This window comes from Danio aesculapii, chromosome 9 (assembly GCF_903798145.1).
Source record: "Danio aesculapii chromosome 9, fDanAes4.1, whole genome shotgun sequence".
Classification (NCBI taxonomy): Eukaryota; Metazoa; Chordata; class Actinopteri; order Cypriniformes; family Danionidae; genus Danio; species Danio aesculapii.
The window spans coordinates 18,126,046-18,138,029 of record NC_079443.1 but is presented as its reverse complement, the minus strand read 5'-3'; the positions used below and the strand labels follow the sequence as shown (position 1 = coordinate 18,138,029).

Genomic DNA, 11,984 nt, shown 5'->3' with positions numbered 1-11,984 from the left:
GGTAACATGAATGTATGTGTTTAGCACTCATTTTTTTCTGATATTTTTTTAGTTCAATAATGACACTTAAATAAGTAAATGGCGCTCTTCCACCTAGCCAGCTATGGGGAAATTGGCAGTACCCTGTCGGCTTGTGAACATCTACGCTTATGTTGGACAAAGTGCTTGTCTCCACACAGACGTCAGCAGAGACAAGCAACCCTTGCATGCATGAAATAGTGCACATTATGACAAGTTTTGCTTGCTACACATCTAAAAATGTGCTAGATATTATGCAGTTTTTGAACATTTTTAAGTTTGATATTGCTATATTATTTAGTGTTACAAGGTTGCCTATGATCATCTATTCAGCACATTCATGACTTAAGGAGGTACAGTATGGCTTTGGACAGCAGGAAAGGCAATGCCTTCTCAATGCTATAATGCTAAAGTTAGCATTTTCCCAGATCTCGAACTGCACCTTTAATGAAATTGAAAAGTTGGAGTTAAAAAGTTTTACAAACCTCTAAATGCTGTCTGAAAATATCTTCTAAAATGTGCATATTTTTTTCTCAGCCTCCGATGTTTATGTCAATTTATTTAACTTTAAAGGCAATAAAATAAACCTATTCATTGACATAAGTAATATTACTGATCCTACACAAAATGCCTATCTTAGAATAACATTTTAAAGTATTTAGAAGTTGTTGCATTTAACCTTTTCAATTAGAGCAGTTTTGTAAAGTTTAAAGTTTTTTTAAAGCTTTTGTAATGTTTTTGTGTTCAGTTGTGTGTATGCTCCAACTATAGATAAAAGGTTTCATTTTTTTTTTTTTCAGCTTTTTTCCAAGTTTTGTGTTTAGGTTTTCATACTTTGGTTCAATCAAGGCCGCTGCTGGCCAAAAGGGTGCCCTATGCGAAATTTTACTGTGGTGCCCCCACAAAGAAACAAAAACACATAAACATATGTATTTATACATGTATTTATTTATTTATTTATTTATATACATAAATATGCATTTAAACACTCAAAATTATACTTAAACATTCAAATATTTACATAACTAAATAATAGTTTACATTAACAAACGCGAAAAGTCATAGAAGACGTCCTGTCATAGTTTAAAGCACAATGCATAGCCGCAAAGCAAGAAACTGAATGTAAACAACAACAAACAAGGCAGATTTGGTGCAGTTGTGAAGTTTAAATGTTAGCCTCACTAGTTTACTTGAACAACCAAAAATATGTTTTCCAGATTCATGAACATTAGTTACCTGAAACTGATGCACGCGATTCATCTTATATCACCCTATAACACACATTACCCTCAGAGGAGACACACACACATGACACACATTACAATCCTCCCCGAGGACACGACACACACGCCTAGAGCGCCAGTTCAGCTTGCTGGGTGCAATTTATACACCTCACCTCGAAAACTGAGCTGAACTATTTTGAAACTTGACCGTTGCATGTGTGTAGCAACAGCTGACGATCCGTAAACAAAGCGGCAGGCGTCGCGATTTCAACGTGGCTTTACACGCGATATGAGAATATAAAGAGATAACCTGATACAGTACACGCAGTTACAAGTAACAAAACACAACTAAATACATAATTTGATAACTAGAGTAAACGAGGCAACAGTTTTAATCGCACGTACTTACACTGGTGAAATGGGGGAAGAAACTGATCCATGATGCACTGATCCATGTTCTGAGTCTTTACTGATCCTTCCTTTAACAAACTGATGAAGTCTTCTTTGTAAGCATGTAATTTCCAGAAGCATTCGATCTGCTCAAGGCTGGGCTATATTTCTGAGGTTTCATCTTTGATTAGACTGTCAATAAAATCCATCTTCACAGCGTGACTTCATTCCACCGGTTTCTTTCTGTGTGTGTGAGAATTTTTTTCTGTTAGTGGGCGGGGCCGCAGGTTTCAAATCTCCCGGGTTTGCGCGTGCAACTACTTGTGTTTCGTAGCCGCGTCATCACGAAACACCTAATGACTCATTATCAAGATGACTCGTTTGAAGCACTATGAGTCGACTCTTTTATAGATGAATCAATAGTTTTAAACACTGTACACTTACAGATTTAAGCCTTAGCTGGATATTTCACTTCACTTAGAGCTGTGTTACACACTACATGGAAGGGCATTTTCAAAAACCCATAATATGGGCTCTTTAAGCAGACCTTGCCGCGAGTACGCATCTATGCGGCTATGCGCGTATACAGAGAAAATTACGTCACGTTTGTTTTTGCGTTCGTCATAAAATGCATTTTTAAAATGTATTTAACAACATATTAACAATACATCTTTTATTTACACTCAGTTTATGTTAATATTATTAAATAAATGTTATTAATTTTTTTTTGAGAAACCGAAATGGTGCCCCCCCATTCAGAGTTGAGGCCCTACGCAGCCTGTGTACTCTGCGTATAGGGAGCGGCGGTACTGGGTTCAATGTACATTTATCTAAATAATTTTTTTGTAAGTTCAATAAAATCTAATGTGTGCAGTGCTTCCTACAGGTTTGAAATATACTTGCGGTGGTAGCCAGATTGAATCACATCTTTTACCCACAGCACATATGTAGTTAACTACAGTATGTGACAAAAATAACAGAATTATTTTTTTAACATTATTTTATTATTATCTGTTTTAAACTTTTTCTTTTCAATAGGTAAAAGTAAAAAAAAAAAGACTTTTGAAATAAATTTTAAAAATCCACTATTTCTCTTTTATGCTATTCAGCAGCCATGTGCACACACTGACAGGTAAAATCTGCTTCTCTCTATCTCTCACTCTCATCATCAGGTTGCTTATTAATGTATAAAATAAATGTATAAAATATGTAATATATTGACATCATCAAATTAATAAAATATACAGCAAATGAAAAGTAAATGACAGAAAAAAAGAATAAAAACAGATAATATCTCTAAAAATTATAATAATTACAAGAATAATGCTGCAGTCACACTAGAGTTTGAGTTTGCGAAATTCTGTCATACGGCGCTGCGAAAAGGGGTGAGATTAAACAATATGTTCAAAGTTGTAGATTATTTAAATAAATTAATTTATTACAAAGCAAAGCGCTTTTCAAAGCGGTAAATTTGCAATGCCACTAAGGAGTTGACTTGGTCACTAGAGCTTGTGGAAAGATAAATACCTGAATGTCAAAGTGTGGCTCAATATTCTTGTAATATTTTAAAACTTGCTCCTAAAAGTTGATTGATTGTTTTTTTTGTTTTTTTTTGATCAGTTGGATGCACAAACCAAATACTTTTTTTCAGCCTGGAAACAGAATGGGCAGAAGTGTTTATTCATGCACTGTACTCTTAAGATGGAGTTCAGAGTTCGTGTCTTTTTTAATAGCCTACCCAAAATCTCAGAAGAGGTTAATATTGATCTCGAAATTTTGACTATGGGAGTTTTTGACTATGGGAGAACTTTATGAGGCCCTGCAAAGCATGAAGTCTAGGAGAGCATCAAGAGTGCCATCCAGTAGACTTATATAAGGCTTTTTGGTCAGAACTAGAAGAGTATCTACTTGACACACACAGCGACAGTTTGTCAGAAGTCATGTTGTCCCTGAGTTGCCAAAGAGCAGTAGTTACTCCTATTCCAAAAAAAAAAAAAACTCTGGGCATACCGATATTAAGAACTAGCTATTAAGAAAATGAACCCATTATAAATGCTTGGTTACATATAAATAAATGATCAATGCCAGCTGCAACCTTTGTGTCTTATAGAGGTGGAATGTTTCAGACACTAGTGAGCATTTGATTGGTCAGAATTATTCATGAGAAGCTGAAGAAAGATGCCATGTCAAATGGTGAAAGTGACAATCTTTGAATCTTCTAAATATTAATCTTGTTACTGTTTTGGTGCACACTAACTATAGATAACCTTAAGACTAAAGTATTGATACTAGCACCCAATTTGTAATTATTATTATTTATTTCACTTGCACTTTAAAATAAAATAGATTAAACTTAATGTTACAGCTGTTCTGATTGGGAGAGCATTTTAAAGCTACAATTGAAATGGCATATGTATTTTATTTAACATTTCACTTCACTTGAGTGTATTTTTGAACATTGTTTTCATTGTTAGTGACATTAATTATATTCAAGACATTGTTTAATATCTTAGAGAAGTAATTTTATTCAAATAAATTCTAGTACCAAGAGTCCATGATACGCCTCATGCTCATGAACCTCATGCCACCATAATTGCTGAAGTTTCTGTACTGTCCAGGCCCGAAGTACCACATCCTGCCTCTGTAGTTGGGCTGGTCATAAAAGAGCCAGTGGCCGTCCATCACATGACAGGACTGGCAGTGAGACATGCGGTAACGGTTCATGATGTTGTCACAGTCATCCATCATCTCGTGCATTTGACCCATGAAGTTGTCTCTCTCGTAGATCCTCATTCTGTAGGATCCCCTGTGCTGTAGGATATATATATAACAAGTTAAGATTTCCAGATTAATCAAAACAACATGTAAATCTAAAACTGTGGATTTTAATCCTTATCATGGTGATCCATTGATCACTAAATAACCCACCACTGATGTAGACAATAAATGTAAACAATTTAATTGAGAGAATTAGATTTCTCCTAAAATTCAAAATGCTTATGGAGCTCACCATAGGGATCATACGACAGGACCTGATCCAGTTGTTCATTCCAAACATAGACATGTAATCAGCATACTCTCCCCTCCTGAAGAAATATCCACTTCCCATGTAGTTGGTTTGGTCATACATCATCCAGCAGCCACTCTCCACTCTGCAAGAGTGACAGCGGTTCATGTAGGAGGAGAAGTCACCACAGTCTCCCATACACTCATAAGAGCGACCCTGGAAGTTCCTGTCCTCGTAGAAGATGACCTGAAAATAAATAATTTTTTTGTGATTTCATTTTCTCCATATGTCCACTTTAGTTTGGTTTATTCTTTTAGAACGTTAACTGAAATTTAAATTTTACCTTGCCCATCATGGTTACTCTAGCTGACCCTCGGTGATTCCACAAAGGAGAAGCTGAAACTGATTCTCTTTGTTGACTGACTGTGGTCACCTGTGCTTTTATACCAAGACCAAGACTAAAGACTAAAGAACATCTATTGTTAGTCAATTCCTGACTCTGCAAGTTGGCATAGAAGCTGTTAGAAAGCGTAGGATCTAGGTCTTAATAATTAGGCTAGTACTTTGTCAGGAACTTCTTCTGAACCTGTGTTATTCTGAAGTTCTGGTAACTTTTCAAGTGAATAAAGTATCAGATTTATGCATACATTTGTAAAGTTAGAATTTAGAATCAGGTTTGTACTGCAACAGAGAGTCACTATCAAAATTATGCTACTTGTAATTAAGGAAAATGTTGTCTTTGAAAAAAGTTACTTTGCCATTCTGAATGAATAAAACCACGCATTGAAAAGGAAAATTTATTAAATTGGTTTATAAGTGACAGAATATTTGCAAATGGTGATTATTATTTATTATTTCATGACTTGTTACTCTGATGACTAGAGTTATGGTCTCTTGTGTGCCTCAATTTATTCAGAATGATGAAATTGAGGAAGCTCTGACAAGAGCATATTGGCCAGTGAGATTATGATGATTCCATTGGCGTGAAAAAACACTTCTCTGAAATATCTTATAACTTAGATGTCAAGTGTAGATGTAAGGTGTACAATATTTTGTTCATAGTTGCAATAAGGGAATCCATATGATATTCACATGGATACTGGCAACAAGCAGTGTTATAAGTGTGGGGACATTGGTCATTTAAGACACATACTCTCATAAGTTTGGTAAAATGGAAGGCAGGCCTAGTATCTCTACTGCTATAGAGAGATGTATTCCGACTTCTGAGAATGTGCAGCCTCAAGTTGCCTCTCAGATGTACTTTTATAGCGATGGACTGAAAGTCAGATTGATGATGTTAATGAAATAGTTGATTCTCTTAGTAATCAAGATATTTCTAAACTGTATAATAATAGTGTAATAATAATTCAGCTTAGAGAATTGAAAGGGCTTTTTATCAGTAGTAAATGTTTTATATTACATGACTTTATAAAAAAATTATAAAAAATATAATTATAAATCAACACATGTTCTGTTGCCATTTAATATATAATTTTAATAGGTAGAACTGTCCGAGATATGAACAAAAGCGAGTGATGCATCAAAGTTTGATTTAAAAAATATTGAATGGTTATGAAAACCTTTATAATCATTATAATAAATTATAAAAATAATAAAAAACAGTTAGTTTAAAAATCTTGAATGATATTAATAATATGACCTAGTTGCGGAAACTTTCTACTTCTCTGTTTATCCGTCTGATTTTACTGTCTGTTTCTTTTGAATATCTCAATGGCGAATGCGTCAAGTATAAAAGCCTTGTCTGTTTTGTGAGGTGCACGATGCGGTGCCAGGCGAAAGTATAAATCAGCCTTAAGGTGTTTTTTTTTTTTTTTGAAGTTCAATGGTGCATCTAACCTGTCTTTAGTAATGTTCAATTTGACTACATTTATTTTACCACTAATTTTGTGATTTTGCATTTTCTCTTTATGTGTATGCATGTTTTTGATGTTGTGATATGTCTTAAATTTAATACTTAATGGTCTTAAACAGGGCTTAAAAAGTCTTAAATTTGACATTATGTCTGCAGAAGCCCTGTAAAAGACCACTTGTCTGCCAAAGTGTAAAATGGGACACATTTTCCAGTTTCAATGTGATGTTAATGCAAACAATAGTGCTATTTGCAGCAATATATATATATATATATATATATATATATATATATAACCTCCAAAAGGAAATGTTAAAATATTTCAAACTTCTTCGAATTTTTAGGAGGGGTCAAGTGTGGCAGACTTTTGATCCTTGGGGATTTTAATATTCGTGCCTGCTGCCTGGCTGATTTATTAGCAAGAGACTTTTTAAACATTATCGAATACTTTAATTTGGTTAAGCATGCAAATGGTCTGACAGATAAATGTGGTCACACCTTGCATCTTGTTCTTTCTTATGGGCTGACCATTGAGGACCTTGAAATGATTGATTCTAGTGTCTTTGGCCATAAATCTGTGTTTTTTAGTATTTCAGTTGTTTGTGTTGATAAGAAACCATTGTTTCCAACTTATAAATGTTGGAAAATAAACTCTGTTGTTGATTTTTGCACACTGTATAGTGAGTCTGCTCCTGGAAATCTGGAATCTTTTCAATCCTGCCTTCCAGGGAAATGATGAAACATTCTCTCAAAGAAGTTGTTAGTTGTAAAAAGCTGCTTTTGTTGCTGCTTGAAGTTTTGTGATTGATACAAAGTGCTTAGCCTAGTTTAAACAGACTTTGGCAGAATGTGTGTTGTGATAACGTCATGTGGCACAGGTCACACACACAAAGTAAATAAATCTAACTTGTAAGTCTAACTTGTTAGACATGATTTAGGCGACTTATGATATTTTAACTTCTATTTACATGTTTGCATTGCTTTTATATGGGATTTACTTACACAAATACTTAATTCTGCATTTGGAGTGAACCCAGCTAAAAATAAGGTTTTATTTACTTTCACCTGCCACAGCAGATTTTCCTTTTTCTGATTTTGTGTTTGATGGGGTTAAACATGCATATCTTTTTGAGGTTTTGGAAAATCTATATTAAATTGTTACAGTAAGTCTGTTTGCATTCTCTAATGGTAGGGAAAAGCATAGATTAACAGAATGCTATGAGATTTAGGGGGGGGGGGGGGGGGGTTCCTTAATGGAAGTAAACACAGAGATCATTGAAATCAGTGTTTAGGTAGCAAACCTCCAATATTTTCAATGTTGTTGATTAAACCGATATTTTCAGTATTTATCATGTAGATATAATTCTGTATCTCAAAACAATATTTAAGTAAATAATATAAAACAATATTTAATCTCTCATTTACTGCAATAAACATTTACATTTTTATGACTTTTTATTTTTTCACAACAATTTAGGAAAGACAGATACAAGTACTGCACACTGGCCAGAGGAATTTTGAGCCATTCTTCTTGCAGAATAGTGGCCAGGTCACTACCTGATGCTAGTGGAGGAAAACATTTCATGGCTTTTTCTGCTCCTCAAAAACATGTTATAATATATATATATATTTTATATAATATAATATATATATAATATTTTGGTCTGGTGACTGTGCAGGCCATGGGAGATGTTCAACTTCACTTTCATGTTCATCAAACCACTCTGTCACCAGTCTTGCTGTATGTATGTTATCATCCTGATACACCGCCCTGAGAAGACAATGTTTGAATCATTGGATGCTCTAAGTCCTCCACAATGGTTCATTTGCCCTTGGCAGTGACACACCCTTCTAGCACAAGTATTGAGCCTAGTAAATGCCATGATATTGCAGCCCAAACTATCACTGATCCATCCCCATGCTTCACTCTGGGCATGCAACAGTCTGGGTGGTATGCTTCTTTTGGGCTCTCCACATCGTAACTCTCTTGTATGTGGGAAAGACAGTGAAGGTAGATTTATCAGAGAACAATACATGTTCCACATTTTCCACAGCCCAAGATTTTCGCTGCTGTGACCATTGAAACTGACATTTGACGTAAGCCCCTTTCACACATACAGACCATACAGAAAGGGATCATGTGTGAACAGGCCCTTTTTGAAAATACCGGTAAATTCTTTCCAGAGGGACAGTTCACTTTAGAAACACGCTGACATGAGACGTCTACTCCAGCCAATCAGAACACTCAGATGCATTCACATTCACGCTGTTTATGAAAATAAAACCTTTTGATTATTTTTTTCTAGGCACATTTAGCTGCTAGATGTAAGTCAGATAACATTTCTATTCTTAATGCCAACTGTGTGCAAAATTATTGATAAAATGCTTATGATTAACTGCTGTTTGTTTACCTTTAAGCTCTGCTTCAGTTGCTTGATGCTTGTGCATGTGAAGAAGTGCTCCGATGAGCAGGGTGGGACTTAACCAATAAGTGAGGTAAACGGCCACTTAGGGCCTTGGGGAATTAGGGGGCCCCGACCAATGCCAAGAAACCTATATTAATCATATAGCTCTTTAATGCATTTTCTATCATATGTCTGTATCTGTCTGTAACTCTTTAGATTTAAACATTATTACTTCCTTTCAAAACCGGGGACCCCCATGAATAATGGAACTTCCTTCCGTACTGCACATGCGTGAGGTGTGAGCGCTTCAGTTCAATCAAAGACACTGCCAGCCAGTGTTGATAACTTTTTTGACCCTTTAGTGCCAATTTAAATAAAAAACGGCTAGCGAATGTTTTTAGGTGTTACTGGAGACTTTTAGAGACTGTCATGTGTTCGTGCTGTACCTTTGCTAATGTTACTCTTCGGGACGAGCCTCCACACAGCCGTTTCTCACACCTGCAGCATTGAGAGCGGGTCATTCCTCTGCACATCGACAGCAGATGTTTTAGCACCGCGAGTGCAATTTCCCTTGTACAGACAAACCGATCCGCTTCTCCTCTGTTTTAAATGTAATAATTTAAATGGACCATTTATTACTTTCTTTCTGTTGTCCACAGATTTTAGTGACAGCAGTCTGCCAGCGATCAGAGTAGAGGAGTAGAGTGTGCAAGAGTGAGAATTTTAAGAACATTTGGGGGGGGAAAGTCGAAATACATCTTAGTTTGTGAACTTGTTTTTATTTGTGAATTTATTTCAGTTAATTTTACATTAAGAAAATAAAGGTTACTTTAAAATATTAAAATATATATAACATTTATTAAAAGTTTAAATAACTGCTCATACGTAGTTTCAAATAAAATTATTACTCCAGCCATTATAGCTTTTATTACTATAACCAATTATAATAATAATAATATTAATAATTCATATTAGAGTGAAAATGAAGCTGAAAATTTATCTTTAAAATCACTGGAATAAATGGTTAAATTAAATGATGAACTACTTTTGAACAGTTCTTTTATAGTGCAATAACATTTCACAATTTTACTATTTTTACTGTATTTTTGATTAAATAAATGCAGCTTTGGTGAGCAGGAGAAGCTTATTTTAAAACATTTTAAAATCCTGCTGACCCCATGTTGACCAGTAGTGTATACTCCTGGAGCGACGCGGTGGCGCAGTGGGTAGCACTGTCACCTCACAGCAAGAAGGTCGCTGGTCCGAGCCTCGGCTGGCTCAGTTGGCATTTCTGTGTGGAGTTTGCATGTTCTCCCTGTGTTTGCGTGGGTTTACTCCTTGTCTTCTAGACTACTAAACCGTAAAGTGACCCACAAATTTCTAGTTAATCTGTATTTAAATGTCACAAAAAATGGTAGAAGTTATATCAATAGAAAGCTTTTACTGTGTGTATACATACAGCTCTGTATTACAGAGCATGTTTTTCATGACACTGAATTATTGCTGTGCAATTTGGGGAAAATATCTACTTGCGTTGTTTTTTTTGACAGATATTGTGATTTCGATTTGATTTGCGATTTAATTTTGTAGTCAAGTTATTAATTCAATAATCTGTATTTCAGCTTCTTACTGCTAAAATGCAGTGAGTGTTAGTTAAAAAGGAACTTATTAAGATATTAACTTTTATTAGCAAACATCTCTGAAATTGTTCTTTGCTGTTGCTTGCTACTAGATTTGAGTGTCACTGGCAGTACTTTTAGTTGACATTTTAGCAAGCGCATAGGTATGCACTTGACATTGGTGGGAACAGTTAAATCAAACAACCAACACTTCCCAAGATTGAATATTGTTTATACATCTATATACAGCTATTAATTATTTAACTGCTATTAAAATATGTTATTAATTAATCCTCTCTTCATACAATTTAATACAAGTTAAATTAAATAATCAGGCCCGTAGCCAAGGGGTGTTCAGGCAGTTCTAAAGACCAAAAGTTGGATTATTACTATTATTAATATTATTATTATTATGTTTTAATTTTTTTTATTATTCAAATGGCCAAATTCTGACTGAGGAAAGTTGAATGTTCTGGCCAGTTTGTTATTTGCCTGTAGGCTTCAGTTTTTAATTTAAAACAAGGTTTTACAGATTTCTAAATATTACATTCTTTTAAAAATGTAATATTTATATCTCACAATTAAATAGAAAATCAGACGAATAACTACAAAAAGGTTTTTTTTTTTTTTTTTTTTTTAAATAACCACGACTTTCAATAAGCCGGCTACAGACCTGGTGCAATGTTAAAAGATTTTTTATTAACTGATATAAAGAGAGAGTTTAATAAAGACTTCCGTTTGTTTTAGCCATAGTACAAATGAAATATGTGTTATATGTGAGTATTAATAAAAGAAGGAGCACAGGCTGTAGTTTTTCTGACAAATTGTTTTACCCGAAATTGCACATGCTGGCAGGGATCATATACTTTTACATGTAGCTGTTTATTCTGCAGTTTGTTTTCAGGGCATATTATTCAGACTAAATCAGCCTGAATTGCGATTGGATTTTGATTAATCGCACAGCCCTACACTGAATTATCTTAATGCTGGGTACACACCAATTGTGCAATTAAGTATTTGCATGAGCAAGCTATATACAATGCCAAGGCTCAAATATAGGCAAATTATCACATTGCTGCATGATTGATGTGGAATACATGCTGTGGAATGCATGGAAGACATGGAATTTACCTTAATCATGTCTTCTGTGCAAGCCTAAATTATTTAGCTTGAGCAGAAAATCAGCATGACGTGAAAAACATCCTGCAAGATCAAACTAGAGCGAGTGACAGTGTGCTCTGTGTTTGGTGTAAACCCAATATAAGAGCAGTTCTACTCATATTACCTCAAGATATATTGCAATCCAGTTGCAATCAACTTGTTTCTGATTTTTGATTATCTCTTTGTATATACAAGTTTGTGTGTGCATTATACAAGAAAATGGTGGCATTAATTTTGAAGACACATAATTTATCATTCTAGAAGTTATTTTATTTATAGAAACACTAAACT

At 34.7% G+C, this 11,984-nt stretch overlaps 1 protein-coding gene across 1 annotated transcript; it reads right to left on the bottom strand.

Annotated features, from left to right (window-relative positions):
* Positions 1–4,169: 4,169 nt before the first annotated feature.
* Positions 4,170–4,993, bottom strand: LOC130234828 (gamma-crystallin M2-like). Its single transcript, XM_056465144.1, has 3 exons — positions 4,982–4,993; positions 4,642–4,884; positions 4,170–4,442 (listed from the first exon to the last, which is right to left on the bottom strand). Exons 1-3 carry the CDS (start codon positions 4,991–4,993, stop codon positions 4,170–4,172), a joined length of 528 nt encoding a protein of 175 aa, XP_056321119.1.
* Positions 4,994–11,984: the final 6,991 nt, after the last annotated feature.

Bases quoted from the DNA above. Each gene is read 5' to 3' on its own strand.
- LOC130234828 (XM_056465144.1), bottom strand. The intron at 4,443-4,641 runs GTGAGCTCCATA...TATATCCTACAG, and splicing joins CCTGTCGTATGATCCCTATG to CACAGGGGATCCTACAGAAT.